The 15,541-nt window shown below is 40.4% G+C and overlaps 1 protein-coding gene across 2 annotated transcripts in view; it reads right to left on the reverse strand.

Moving 5' to 3' along the window:
* Positions 1-15,541, reverse strand: part of SLC39A9 (solute carrier family 39 member 9) — a 48,713-nt gene that overhangs the window by 28,161 nt on the left and 5,011 nt on the right. The window contains exon 2 of one of the 2 annotated variants that reach the window (XM_006056152.4): positions 2,220-2,328. The exons of the other annotated variant lie outside the window; for it this stretch is intronic. Coding sequence (XP_006056214.1) covers positions 2,220-2,328 — 109 coding nt within the window. The remainder of the gene's footprint in view (positions 1-2,219; positions 2,329-15,541) is intronic. 2 annotated transcript variants of the gene reach the window in all.

The raw sequence follows: 15,541 nt of genomic DNA on the forward strand, positions 1-15,541 counted from the left end.
AACAAGGAAAACTGAAAATAAAGGAAAGCAACCCAACACATAGTAGCTACATTTAACTTTAAAAGTATACCTGAAATATATATACATTATTATCTCATAAAACTACCAGCAAAAAAATAAAAATAAAAAACTAAAGCTGAAGCACCTTTTTCCCCTACTCTAGTGTTTCCCAAATTTGTCTAATAAGAATCATTTGACAACGTGTTAAAATTAGATATACCCAAATATATTCCTCAGAGATTTTGATTAAATAATCTAGGCTGGGGGTCAGAAAACTGTACTTTTAAAATGCACCCCTCCCTCAAGAAACTTTTATTATCAGACAAGTTTAGCAAACAACTACCACCCATAATTCTTAGCACAAAGCCAAGCAAAACAAATTTTAAGTGTCTTTTAATCATAGTCTGAATGTTTTCTACCACACCAGCAGAGTAATTTCCACAGTGGAATGAGCACATCCAGGAAAATTCAAGATGATCCACTAGAACATGAAAGGAAATACTGAGCTATATACTGTTACTTTAAATCTCATTTTCCAAAATTTTCTATTTAAAGAGTGTTTTATAAGGTAGAGTATATCAGTTCAATAGCACATGTATTATCTTTTTTCTCAATAGAATATATGATCAAAAAAGAGTGGAAACCACTGCTCTAAGGATCCTCATTTGTTATTTTTTCCTCCTAAGGCTGACCAATCCTCGGCCTCTGTCCTACTTTGCACTAACCCCCATGATCCCCATTCTTTACCACTATGACCATATTCATACCCCAGGCATATGATCATCATCCCTCTTAATATAGGACAGATTTTTTCCTCTACTAACATGTGAAAAACTATTTATTATGCTGTGACTAGTAAGAAATTTCGGAGAAGGCAATGGCACCCCACTCCAGTACTCTTGCCTGGAAAATCCCACGGACAGAGGAGCCTGGTGGGCTGCAGTCCATGGGGTTGTGAAGAGTCGGATACGACTGCGAGACTTCACTTTCACTTTTCACTTTCATGCATTGGAGAAGGAAATGGCAACCCACTCCAGTGTTCTTGCCTGGAGAATCCCAGGGACGGGGGAGCCTGGTGGGCGGCTGTCTATGGGGTCGCGCAGTCAGACACGACTGAAGTGACTTAGCAGCAGCAGCAGCAATAAGAAATTTGCAAGGTGTTGACCTCTTTATTCTATTCTTAAAGTCTAGCAGACTCTTGGCATCTGAAGTCAGCTCACCAATATAACATTTGTGGTTTTAGTCAAGTGGGACGTTTCATGACAGGTGGGAATCTGATTTTGCTGAATCACAAATCTGAATCAAGTATGCCTCCCAGCTGATATAAAGGACCAAATCATTTAGCAGATGAATGAACCAAGCTGACCGCCCAGCATTTAATCTTCTATAGCTGTACGGTTCTCTGCTTGTTATTAGCGTCAGGAGAGGTCTCTTTAATTCCTTAGTTATCCTTTACTACAGAAGTCCTCATTATCTACAAGGTTCATTATAAAGAGTCCTTGAGGGGCTTCCCTGGTGGCTCAGTGGTAACAAATCCACCTACCAATGCAAGAAACATGGGTTCCTTCCCTGATCCAGGAAGATCCCACATGCCTTGGAGCAACTAAGCCTGTGTATCACAACTATTGAGTCTGTGCTCCAGAGCCTGGGAGCTGCAGCTACCGAGCCCATGTGCTGTAGCTACTGAAGCCTGCATGCCCTAGACTCCATCCTCTGCAACGAAGCCCCCACAATAAGAACCCTGTGCACAGCAAGTAGAAAAAGTCAATACAGTGAAGACCCAGCACGGCCATAAATACATGCATAAAATTTAGAAACAAAATGGTTTAAAAATTTTTTAAAAGGAGTCCTTGAATCCAAATGTGTTTATCTATCTATCTATATATATATTTTTTTAATTAAAGAACATTAAAAATACAATCATTGTCATGTAGGAATTTGGAAGTTTTGCATAGGCATTAAAAAGAATGATTGTCATTCTTAGAAAGCCCGCAATTCATGTGTTATTGCAAATAAATCTTAAGTGGTATTCGTGGACTGAGGCATTCAATTCAGTAACTGCTACTGACGTATTTATTGTCAAAGACATCAAAAGATATGCTTTGGCATATTTCTATGGCAAACGTGTGAACTGTTTTCAGAAAAAAATATCACCAAGCTTCTCTTTTGAGCCCTCCACATCAATAACATAGCTCAAAGAAGGCCCATCTCTCTCTCACCCTCAAGAATATCTTCATAAAGTGCGTGCACCCCTTCAGGCACGATGACCGCCAGTGCAGTTCCGCAGAGGAGGCCGGCACCCAAAACAGTCACCAGCTTTAGTCGCTCCTGGAAAGAAAACATAAGCTGTTGAAAAGATTGATGACTAAACAGCGGAAAAGTTTCGGAAGTATCTGCAATGAAGACGGTGAGCTGCTTATTTGTGAGGCCAAAATCTACAATGGCCAGTGAACATGAAAAAGGGTCAGCTTCATCAAAGTGTGCTCAGTCTCTTCAGTCCTGTCTGACTCTGCGCCCCATGGACTGTAGCCCACCAGACACCCCTGTCCCTGGGATTCTCCAGGCAAGAACACTGGAGTGGGTTGCCATGCCCTCCTCCAGGGGATCTTCTGACCCAGGGATCAAACCCTTGTCTCCTGCTTCACCTGTGTTGCAGGAGGATTCTTTACCTGCTGAGCCATCGGGGAAGCCCAAGCTTCATGAATAATAATGCCAATTAGAACAAGGAGATACCATTTTTAAGCTTACCAGATTGGCAATGATGTGGGAAAACTTGTCTGCCACCTACAATAGGGAGAAGTTAGCATACTCATCTTAAACTGAAGGAATTGGGAGCTGCTGCAACCTATATGGACCCCAATTTGGTGATTTAGATTTAAAGCCTCAAAAATGTGAATTCTTTGATCCAGCAATTTCACTTCTAGAAATTTTCCTAAGAAAGAACTATGAAAAGATGGCCACTGTACATATAAGATGGCCACTGTACATATTAAGAATGCAAACCTGAAAATAATCTAAATGTCCAAGAAAGGAGATTAGCTAATAAACCTAAATACTTCACCAGAGCACCAAGTGAAAAGTGAAAATGTTAGAAGCTCAGCAATTAAAAATTATGACAGGGGTCTACTCATGGATACAGAAGGTAATGACACGACTTCCCTGGTGGTCCAGTGGCTAAGAATCCACCCGCCAATGCAGGGGACATGGGTTTCATCACTGATCTGGTAAGATCCCATATGCCATGGGGCAACTTAGCCCGTGTGCCACAACTACAGAGCCCACACTCTACAGCCTGAGAGCGGCAACTATTGCAACCTGCACGCTTACAGCCTATGCCGCACAACAAGAGTGGCCAACGCAATGAGAAGCCCGTGTACCACAGCAAAGAGCAGCCCCCGCTCACTACAAGAGAAAGCCCGTGCAGCAACGAAGACCCAGCACAACCAAAAACAAATAAGTCAATTAATTTTTTAAAAAGGCATGATATATTGCTACGAGGAAAAGCTGCTAGCAAACAATACGTATTGATAATCTTATAGTTCTTTTGAAAAAGTATACCCATAAGCAGAACAAGTGTAAAACATTAACAATTTTTTCTTAATAATTTATAAACATAATATGTAATATATAATTTATAAAACATGTATTTATCTGCAAGGAACATGTAGTACTCATACAATGAAAAAACATATTTAGTTTAATACTAAAATGTCCTCTAGTTAAAAAAAAAATGCTGGATTAAGATTGACACACTAGAGCTGTAGATATTTAATGTATACCACTTTATGTATTTGGAAGTACACATCTATGAAACCATCATTAGAATCAATGCCATAAATGGTCTATGGCTTTAATCCACTAATACCAGTTTTTTCTTTTTACTCAGATTTCCTTAGCAGACTGTATCCTGACATAAAGGATACAAAGGATTATGTTTCAAAATTTCCTGAAGCAGTGATGTACCCTTCCTAGAGTCTTGGGAGTATGAAAAATAATCTTTAAAACTACAAGAGGGCATTAATGTTGCTTATGAAAAACTTCTAATAATTTTAACAGTACATCACGTACTCGCCTTTTCTGTTTTAGTTTCTTTTATGAGGTTATCAAAAATAACAATGGTTGTATTAGTTCTGAAATACTACTGAGGCTGCAACTGTGAAGCTGTGGGAATATACACACACAAGTACTGCCTCTAAGGGAGGTTCTTAGCTGAAAAGTTAGTAGAAATATTACCCGCTCCTTGTTTGGGAAGAAAGAAGGGACCCATGTCTATTGTGTCTCTATTGAAAATAGGGGGACTATAGCTGCAATGTCAGCACCAGCTAATACTTGCCCTACAGCATGAGGGGAATCCCCTTAGCATCTAGGCCAGGTCAGCCCTTCACACATTCTGGATGGCTATTAATGACTTACAAACTGAGAGAGTTCTGAACACATTCAATGATTGCATTCTAATGGTATACAACTATACAACTTGTATAAAAACCCTCCAATGGTTGGGGCATTGGCTTGGGAGGCAGAACTAACTCCATGTTCAAATTAGTTAACAAGTCAGCACCTCAACTTTTCTTCTTTAAAATAATATTTCTACACATCCTATGAAGATATAGGAGGCAACAAGAGAAAGTGGTTGAAGCGTTTTGGGAAAAGGACATCAAACAGCTGGTGTTCCTATTTTAATGTTCAATATTGAGCTATTCTAAGAGTCTTTGTCTTTTCCAAGTTACTAAACTCACCAAAGCACTGCTAATCACAGCATTCATCTGAGACCAACTGTCCGAGTATGGAGAACACAAGATGGAAAAACGGCTCTGACATGGCAAGTAATTAGTCTTTTCGTCATTCTCTCTAAACAATTCATAAAAGTCACCTTTGCTTAAAACAATCATGAATGTCAAGTTTTACTGCAAAGAAAGGACAAAAACAAGGGTAAAACTGCACCAGACTATCATTTCATTTGAGGGCCTTAGTTTCAGAACTCCACAATTCAAACTAATGAATAAATTACTAGGAAAGAAGACTGTCCTGTCAGCGTTTTGACTATGCTCTACTCTGGGAAATGGAAATGAAAGATGCCTCAGCTTTGCAAATTAAGGGAAGATGAGAAGAGAGGAAAGGGATGTACCTAAAACGGAAAGAGCTAATTGCCTTCAAGAATTACTTGGGTGGTATCTCACATCATATACATGAAAATTAATTCCTGATGGATTATACACCTAAATATAAAACCTAAAACTCAACGGCTGTTAGAAAAAAATATAGAAAATCTTGGCAATCTTGGAGTTGGCAAAGATTTCTCAACAAGGACACAAAAAACACAAACTATTTTAAGAGAAAAAAATTCAACATCAGAATTTTAAATGTTTGCTGATCCATTAAGAAATGAATAGGCAAACTACATACTGAAAGAAAGCACATATACATGTATTGGAAATACATATATTTGTGGTGGGTGTATGGTAACAACATACACTCAGGCCCCTTCAGGTTGGAGACACCTGTTCCCCCAAGTGCTGGCAATGTTGCCTACTGATGGCTTTCAGCTAAGTCCCTCTGAGATACTGCCCTTAGGCCAAAGGGAACTAACTAACCTAAAAGTTATATTCCCTCCCCTCGAGAAGTCCATATCCAGTGACTAGCCCAACTTGCTGCTATGCAGATGGAGGTACAAAGCCTCAAGTCAGAATATCTCAGAAGGGCCATAAAGCTTCAGTGCCTTCTGTGGAGTGATCTGAGGCCTCCACTGCAACCAAATTACAGCTCAACTTCTTCATCTGCTTAATCCTGCTCATTCTTTCATAGGTGTTATTCCCTGGTGGCTCATGTGGTGGCCTGTAATGCAGGAGACCCAGGTTTGATCCCTGGGTCAGGAAGATCCTCTGGAGAAGGGAAAGACTACCCACTCCAGTATTCTTGCCTGGAGAATTCCATGAACAGAGGAGTCTGATGGGCTACAGTCCATGGAGGTACAAAGAATCGGATACGACTGAGCAACTAACACTTGGTTATTCCCAAGAACACCACCCAATCAACTTCCTATAAATCTTTCTGCAAATCTTCTCAGGGTCTGTATTCTAGGGAACCCAACCTAAGCCACTGACGAAGCACTTGCATTTGAAATATAAAGAATGATTACAACTCAGTAAGAGACAAAATTAAAGTTAAAAATTAAAAATAGGTAAAACACTGAACAGATACTTCACAAAAGATATATGAATGGCCAGTAAATCCATGAAAAGATGTTCAACATCATTTAGTCATCATCAAAATGCAAACTTATACTATAATGAGATACTTCTTCACACCCACTAGAATGGCTAATATTAAAGAGACCAGCACCACTAAATGATGGCAAGGATACAGACCAACTGGAACTCCCATATGTTGTTGGGCAGAGCATAAAATGGTACAATCACTTCAGAAAACTGGTAGTCTCTTATAAAGTTAAACAGTAATTCCACTTTTGGGTATTTACCAAGAGAAATGAAAGCATATATCTCCCCCCAAAACTTGCATAAAAACGCTCACAGACGCTTACCGATAATAGCCATAAGAATACCAGTTTATCCATTCTGCTATTGCTGGACATCTGATTCAGATTATGGCTAATGAGATCTGTATTTGCTGTTGTTTAGATTTCACAAAGTCGTGTCTGACTCTTTTGTGACCCCATGGATTGTAGCCCACCAGGCTTCTCTGTCTATGGGATTTCCCAAGCAAGAATACTGGAATGGGTTGCCATTTCCTTCTCTAGGGAATCTCGCTGACTTGGGGACCAAACTCAAGTCAGCCAATGCATGTAGATTCTTTACCACTGAGCCATCAGGGAAGCCCAAGATCTGTATTACAATATCATTTTAAAGAGTCAGAAAAAAAAGAATTTGAGAATTTGGAAAAAAAGAGATCTCTGAGGTAAACGAGTAAATCATCTCACTTTGTAATATTTCCTCAAAGGAAAGGCAGTGTGAGCTAAAATTACTGTATTATGTTTTCATGAACTCCTTATTGCCAAATTCAGACTTAAATTGAAGAAACTAAGGAAAACCACTAGACCATTCAGGTATGACCTAAATCAAATCCCTTATGATTATACAGTGGAAGTGAGAAATAGATTTAAGGGCCTAGATCTGATAGAGTGCCTGATGAACTATGGAATGAGGTTCGTGACACTGTACAGGAGACAGGGATCAAGACCATCCCCATGGAAAAGAAATGCAAAAAAAGCAAAATGGCTGTCTGGGGAGGCCTTACAAATAGCTGTGAAAGGAAGAGAAGCGAAAAGCAAAGGAGAAAAGGAAAGATATAAACATCTGAATGCAGAGTTCCAAAGAACAGCAAGAAGAGATAAGAAAGCCTTCTTCAGCGATCAATGCAAAGAAATAGAGGAAAACAATAGAATGGGAAAGACTAGAGATCTCTTCAAGAAAATCAGAGATACCAAAGGAACATTTCATGCAAAGACGGGCTCGATAAAGGACAGAAATGGTATGGACCTAACAGAAGCAGAAGATATTAAAAAGAGATGGCAAGAATACACAGAAGAACTGTACAAAAAAGATCTTCACGACCCAGATAATCACGATGGTGTGATCACTGACCTAGAGCCAGACATCCTGGAATGTGAAGTCAAGTGGGCCTTGGAAAGCATCACTATGAACAAAGCTAGTGGAGGTGATAGAATTCCAGTTGAGCTATTCCAAATCCTGAAAGATGATGCTGTGAAAGTGCTGCACTCAACATGCCAGCAAATTTGGAAAACTCAGCAGTGGACACCGGACTGGAAAAGGTCAGTTTTCATTCCAATCCCAAAGAAAGGCAATGCCAAAGAATGCTCAAACTACCGCACAATTGCACTCATCTCACACGCTAGTAAAGTAATGCTCAAAATTCTCCAAGCCAGGCTTCAGCAATATGTGAACCGTGAACTTCCTGATGTTCAAGCTGGTTTTAGAAAAGGCAGAGGAACCAGAGATCAAATTGCCAACATCCGCTGGATCATGGAAAAGCAAGAGAGTTCCAGAAAAACATCTATTTCTGCTTTATTGACTATGCCAAAGCCTTTGACTGTGTGGATCACAACAAACTGTGGAAAATTCTGAAAGAGATGGGAATACCAGACCACCTGACCTGCCTCCCGAGAAATTTGTATGCAGGTCAGGAAGAAACAGTTACAACTGGACATGGAACAACAGACTGGTTCCAAATAGGAAAAGGAGTTCGTCAAGGCTGTATATTGTCACCCTGCTTATTTAACTTATATGCAGAGTACATCATGAGAAACGCTGGGCTGGAAGAAACACAAGCTGGAATCAAGATTGCCGGGAGAAATATCAATAACCTCAGATATGCAGATGACACCACCCTTATGGCAGAAAATGAAGAGGAACTCAAAAGCCTCTTTGATGAAAGTGAAAGTGGAGAGTGAAAAAGTTGGCTTAAAACTCAACATTCAGAAAACGAAGATCATGGCATCCGGTCCCATCACTTCATGGGAAATAGATGGGGAAACAGTGGAAACAGTGTCAGACTTTATTTTTTGGGGCTCCAAAATCACTGCAGATGGTGACTGCAGCCATGAAATTAAAAGATGCTTACTCTTTTGAAGGAAAGTTATGACCAACCTAGATAGCATATTCAAAAGCAGAGACATTACTTTGCCAACAAAGGTTCGTCTAGTCAAGGCTGTGGTCTTTCCTGTGGTCATGTATGGATGTGAGAGTTGGACTGTGAAGAAGGCTGAGCGCCGAAGAATTGATGCTTTTGAACTGTGGTGTTGGAGAAGACTCTTGAGAGTCCCTTGGACCGCAAGGAGATCCAACCAGTCCATTCTGAAGGAGATCAGCCCTGGGATTTCTTTGGAAGGAATGATGCTAAAGCTGAAACTCCAGTCCTTTGGCCACCTCATGCGAAGAGTTGACTCATTGGAAAAGACTGATGCTGGGAGGGATTGGGGGCAGGAGGAGAAGGGGACGACAGAGGACGAGATGGCTGGATGGCATCACTGACTCAATGGACGTGAGTCTGAGTGAACTCCGGGAGGTGGTGATGGACAGGGAGGCCTGGCATGCTGCGATAAGAGTCGGACACGACTGAGCGACTGATCTGATCTGATCCGATGTTTTCAGTCTACTTTGAAATTAGAGTACATACATTTATTTACCAAATGAAGTTAAACCTCCTACACTTAACTAAGTTATTTAACTAAGTCAGACAAACCTATGTTTGTTCTTGGAACTCCTTACACCAAAATTTTAAGTTCTGTGAAGGCAGAAACTTTTGTTTTTAATTTACTGCTGAATACTTATAGACTAGGATCTTGACACATAACAGATTCTTCCCTAAACATATACAAAGAGAATGAATTAAATACCCAGATTCATACAAGGCATTGGGGACTTGGTACCTGCCATTCAACTGGCCCTTCATATCAACAAATATATAAATGCTCTGGAACCTCTTTAGAACACTTGTGCTGGTTAACAGGCCTAACATGTCCCTTAAAAGTGTAACCATATCTAGAATTTTCGGTGGTTATTTGATTCAGAATTTATCCTTTGGCTCAAGGGGTATTAAAGTACATAAAATAAGGAACCATAATAGGATTCCACCACAGTAAATGTGAGGCAACGCAGTCATTTGTCTCATTAATGCAAATACCTTAAATGACATCTTTTTTTTTCCAAGGAGTTCAAAACCTGTTTCAAGCTTTAGCACTGTTTCAATCACTATTTAGTCACTGCTTCAATCTCCGGCAAACTGTTATGAAGATTATTTATTGTACATAACTTTGATCAGCTTGATAAACGTGTAGTAACTTTCTCATAGTCACCTAATTATAGAGGGAACACTTCTGACAGAAACAAAAAATCGAATAGTCAAAAAAATAAGCATAAATGGCACCCCGCTCCAGCACTCTTGCCCGGAAAATCCCATGGACGGAGGAGCCTGGTGGGCCGCAGTCCATGGGGTTGCTAAGAGTTGGACAAGACTCAGCGACTTTACTTTCACTTTCATGCATTGGAGAAGGAAATGGCAACCCACTCCAGTGTTCCTGCCTGGAGAATCCCAGGGACGGGGGAGCCTCGTGGGCTGCCATCTATGGGGTCGCACAGAGTCGGACACGACTGAAGCGACTTAACAGCAGCAGCCATGGGTTACAGTTTCAATTTTTGTTAAAAAATTTTTTTAAATTACCTAAATCATTTTAGACTCAATTTATTTCAAGCACTTGAGATGTGGCTCCATGTTATTTGTACAGCTGTATTCTTTCACACAACTTCACAACTTGTTATTTAATCTCAGAACAGAGTACATGTCAAAGTCAAAATGCTGACAAGTTCTCTCCTTTGCTTACGGTAAATCACTGAAAAGCTATATTTAAATGAAGAAGTACAAATTTCACGTGTGGTTCAAGATGAAAAGAGTTCCCAAAGCAATAATATCTGTTGAACAAGTGAAATATTTGCTCAAGAGAGGCATGAACTGTGCAATGCCGTTTGTCTGGTGTTATCTCATTTTACAATTTCATGTCTGTAGCTGACTAAGCCAAAGGACTGACCAGAAGTATTAAGTAAAGCAGCAGTTTGTACTCAATGCCATTAAGCTATCAGCGTAGTGCAAGCTTTGAAGTCAGTTTAGTTTTCTTGGCAGATACCACGGTAGTTAAATGGTTTTTCTTTCCTTGCTCACAGAAACAGTCAATAAATTGTTTGGTTCAATTAAAGACATGCCAATAATTTTAAAAGCTTTTAATACTGAAGACTGTTTATTTCAATCTCCCTTATACCATGCTCATGTTGTACTGAAAAGCCTCAACTGCAGTTTCCTAAAAAATGAAAGATGCGTCGCTTGTTGGAAGACTGACCCCTTCAAAGCTGGAAGCACTGAAGGGATGAAATATCACAGGGCACAAAGTAACTCCTGTTGAGGCAATAAAGGCTTTCTCTATATTCTTACAAATAAACCTGCTTCAAGGAGACACTTCCTTTACCAACTACAAGATCTGCTGCTAAGTTACAGTAACAGTAATCAAGAGAACTCAAATGTGAACTTGATTCTTCAAGTCCTGACAACTGAGACAAGATGTCTAAAAGCATCCTGCCTCTAAGCCGTGGCTCTGTGACACTAAGCAAGTTCAATATCCTCTGGAAGACAGGACCGCCACTACCACTATCATGTGGGCATAGATGTCAGCGCACTCAATACAGAGTAGTTGTCAGAGCACTTACCTCCGACCTCACTGGGAGCACGCCGTAAATGCCTCTAAGCCCCTCCTCCACAAGAGTCACAGTACAAAACCCAGACCCTTGGATCAAAGTTCGAGTGAACAATGCTGCATCGTTACCATTATGCCAGTGGCATACAGGTTTCCCTTTCCTAAATTCATTTGCATAGAGGTAATAACAAGCAATACTCCACTGATGCTACTTCCTTCAATCTCGGAAAACAAGACCAACTTGCTTTTCTTTTTGTATGAGTCCTTTCTAAAAATAAAACAAAATCTCATAAGACTGCTCAATGTGACTACAAAAACAAAAACACACTGATGCATGGGAAAGACCTGGGAAAACACTGACAACGAATATTATTGATACATAAGAAGTTTGATTGAACTGAGAAAAAAATAATTTTTCTCTATCAAAATCAGTTCAGTTGCTCAGTCGTGTCCGATTCTTTGCAACCCCATGAATTGCAGCACGCCAGGCCTCCCTGTCCATCACCATCTCCTGGAGTTCACTCAAACTCCTGTCCATCGAGTTGGTGATGCCATCCAGCCATCTCATCCTCTGTCGTCCCCTTCTCCCCCTGCCCCTAATCCCTCCCAGCATCAGTCTTTTCCAGAGTCAACTCTTCGCATGAGGTGGCCAAAGTACTGGAGTTTCAGCTTTAGCATCATTCCTTCCAAAGAACACCCAGGACCGATCTCCTTTAGAATGGACTGGTTGGATCTCCTTGCAGTCCAAGGGACTCTCAAGAGTCTTCTCCAACACCACAGTTCAAAAGCATCAATTCTTCGGCGCTCAGCCTTCTTCACAGTCCAACTCTCACATCCATACATGACTACTGGAAAAACCATAGCCTTGACTAGACGGACCTTTGATGGCAAAGTAATGTCTCTGCTTTTTAATAATCTACCTAGGTTGGTCATAACTTTCCTTCCAAGGAGTAAGTGTCTTTTAATTTCATGGCTACAATCATCATCTGCAGTGATTTTGGATCAAATTAGCCAAGTTTTAAAAATTAAAAATGATGGTACTCAGTGTTTGTGAGAATACAGTGTCATTTGCATTTGTTGGACAAAATACATTAAGAAAACCTGGTAATATAGACTGAGACTCTTCTTGAGGATATTGATGCTCTTTAATCCTGTCATTCTACCCCTGAGGAAACAATCTGAAATGTGGTCATAGCATTACACACAAAAATATCCATTCAACACTATTATCATTTAAGAAAACCCAACAGTATCATGGCAAAAACTTGAAAACAAATGCATAATAAGAATTTCTGTACATAAAATAACTGAATGTAATGAAGACATGAAAAAGTGCCTAGAGGGAACTCCCTGGCTGTGTAGTGGTGAGGATTCCATTCTTTAACTGCCCAGGGGCTTCAGTTCAAACCCTGGTTTTCACAAGCCTTGTGTGGCCATGCTGTGGCCAAATGAGGCCAAAAGTGCCTAGAGCATGTTTTTAATGAAAAGAATACCAGGTAAAAGAAGGGGGAATGCAAATATATATATATATATGTATACACACACACACACACACACACACACACACGCACACTAATCAACCATATTAAAAATGCAAACAAACATGCAAAAAAAAATGAATGCCAAGAAACAATGTTACTAGTTACTAACTAGTTACTAACCAATGTTACTAGTGATTCTCCACTGGGATAATATTTTCCTTTCATACTTTATCATGTTTTACAAATTTTTCACAAAGAGCCTCAATTATACAGCTAGGCTTAAAATTTTTTTTATTTAGAGGGTATATAAATAGTGGCTTTGAACTTAATAAAGCTTGAGGCTCTTCCCTTTCAAGGTCACTGTTAATCATAGCAGAACTTAACACATAAGTTGATACTGTAGCTATTGTTATTATACTGTGGGATTAGAGAGCACAGTGCCCTTAATATGCAGAGAGAGACGTTTTCCCCTTTTCAAAGTGGTTCTAAACAACGGTGCTTTGAGGTTTTGTAGCAATTTGAAATTTTTTCAGTCCCCCCACTTGTCGGCATGCTGTGACTTGTTTCCTCTACTTGCTGTCCCTCCCTTCTATTGCTAGTTTGTTCTTTACTTCACAGCGAGCTTAGGAATCAGCAGTCCAGCCCAGAAGTTTGAGACTGGCAGCTCATAAACATAGGTTTTTTTGACCCACACAGCAGTGTAATACTTGAATTAGCAACTAAAGTATAAAATTTAGAAGATTCAATATTTTCAACTTCTGAAAAGCAGGAAGATTTGGCAATGCCAGGGCTGGTGTCATTAAACGACACCTGCTCTTCTGTGCCACGGCTGACCACAGTTCTCATGACTCCCTGAGACCCCTAGGCACTGACCCTGGAGGTCAGCTGCCACGTATCATGACACGTGGACCATTTTACCTCACCCCAGGGCTGATTTACTGTTCGGTCTCAGTAGTTATATGACTTTATGACCTATTGTGTGTGCGTGCTCAGTTGTGTCCACAACTGAGTTGTGTCTGCAACACTATGGACTGTAGCCCACCAGGCTCCTCTGTCCATGGGACTTCCTAGGCAAGAATACTGGAGTGGGTTGTCATCTCCTCCCCTAGGGCATCTTCCTGACCCATGCATCGAACCTCCGTCTCCTGCATAGGCAGGTGGATTCTCTACCACTGAGTCACCTGGGAAGCCTTTATGACCCATTACCTTAGCTGTATTAGTCAGGGCTCAATTAAGAAATGAAAACCATAAAGTAATCTGAACCAGAAAAGTTTAACAAAAAGAAGAAGAAAAATTTAAATACTGAGAAAAATACTATACTGGTCTTCCAGCAGGGAGACCAGTGGAAAAGACCTGGCCTCTCCAAAAAAAACATTCACGGTGACCTGGAAAGCCAACCCCGAAGCAAGACCTTTTGGATTCCAAATTGCAGAGAAGTTTCATGATTTGGGGTAGGGAAGGGAGGAGTTTACCCATTATTAGAAGTCTATTCCAAAAGAAAAGCTTTTAAAATTATAATTTAGAGGACTTCCCTGGTGGCTCAGACAGTAAAGAATCTGCCTACAATGCAGGAGACCTGGGTTCAATCCCTGGGTCGAGAATAATTTAGAACAAAGTTATAAAAATGAAAATCTTTAGAAAGTTTTCACAATCAGTACTGAGAATAATCCTCAACGTTTTCTAAAGTTCTTATGTTCTAGATCCATTGTTAAGCCCTGTGCTTATGTTATTTCCTTACATCCTCACAACAATCCTACAAGGCCATTTAACAGAAGAGAGGTGGATGTTAAAACAGTTTGCGCAACATTGATTTTGAACTACACTGTCTCAGACAGTTCCTTTTGAAATGAGTGCATTACTAATTTCCTTAAAAACTTTATTGAGATAGGAGTAACACTACTTTCATCTGGATAGCTATGGATCTATACTGTTTTAACACATGAAAAAATGTGGCATTATAATCCAAAATGGTCTGCAACAAGTACAGGCTGTAGTAAAGAATCCGCCTGCCAATGCAGGAGGCAGCCTGAAATGCAGGACCTGCGGGTTCGAGGCTTGGGTCAGAAAGATCCTCTGGGGAAGGAAATGGCAGCCACTTCAGTATTCTTGCCTGGGAAATCCCCCAGGCAGAGAAGCCTGGTGGGCTACAGTCCATGGGGTCACAAAGAGTCAGACACGGCTAAGCGACTAAAACCACCACCACCAAGTACATGAGAGGAAGTCTTTGAAAAATTTTATAGCAATATGATCTTTACAACTATAGGAGTAGTTATATGTCTGTTAAATCTCACGATACTACATCTGGGCTTGTATTTTGTATGCCTTTTTTCCCATTTTATTTTCACAAGTATACTGCTCTGCAAAGGAATGGAAGTTAAAGATAAAACTGGTCAAGCACCAGAGTTTGAGGAGTGCTGCCCTAGAGCTCTGGGCAAATGCTTTGATTTCTGTTACAAAGAGGAGACATGCTCAGGTAAATGATAATCCTCAGATCACTGATCTAAAACCTCACTCTAGCCACCTGAACTTCACTCATCAGAGCACCTGATGAGCTGTTTATCCTAGGTAATGTTTCACAGGTGGCTCAGCAATAACTAATCTGCCTGCAACGCAGGGGGTGCGGGTTTGATCCCTGGGTCAGGAAGATCCTCTGGAGAAGGTAACCCACTCCTGTATTCTTGACTGGGAAATCCCATGGACAGAGGAGCCTGGCAGACTATAGTCCATGGGGGTCACAAAAAGAGTCAGAAATGACTTAGAGACTAAAGAACAACAACAAAATGTTAAGCCACAGGTTCTCAACCTACTTATATAGCATTTTCACTTAGAGCCAAAGAAAACTGCT

This window comes from Bubalus bubalis, chromosome 11 (genome assembly GCF_019923935.1).
Source record: "Bubalus bubalis isolate 160015118507 breed Murrah chromosome 11, NDDB_SH_1, whole genome shotgun sequence".
Classification (NCBI taxonomy): Eukaryota; Metazoa; Chordata; class Mammalia; order Artiodactyla; family Bovidae; genus Bubalus; species Bubalus bubalis.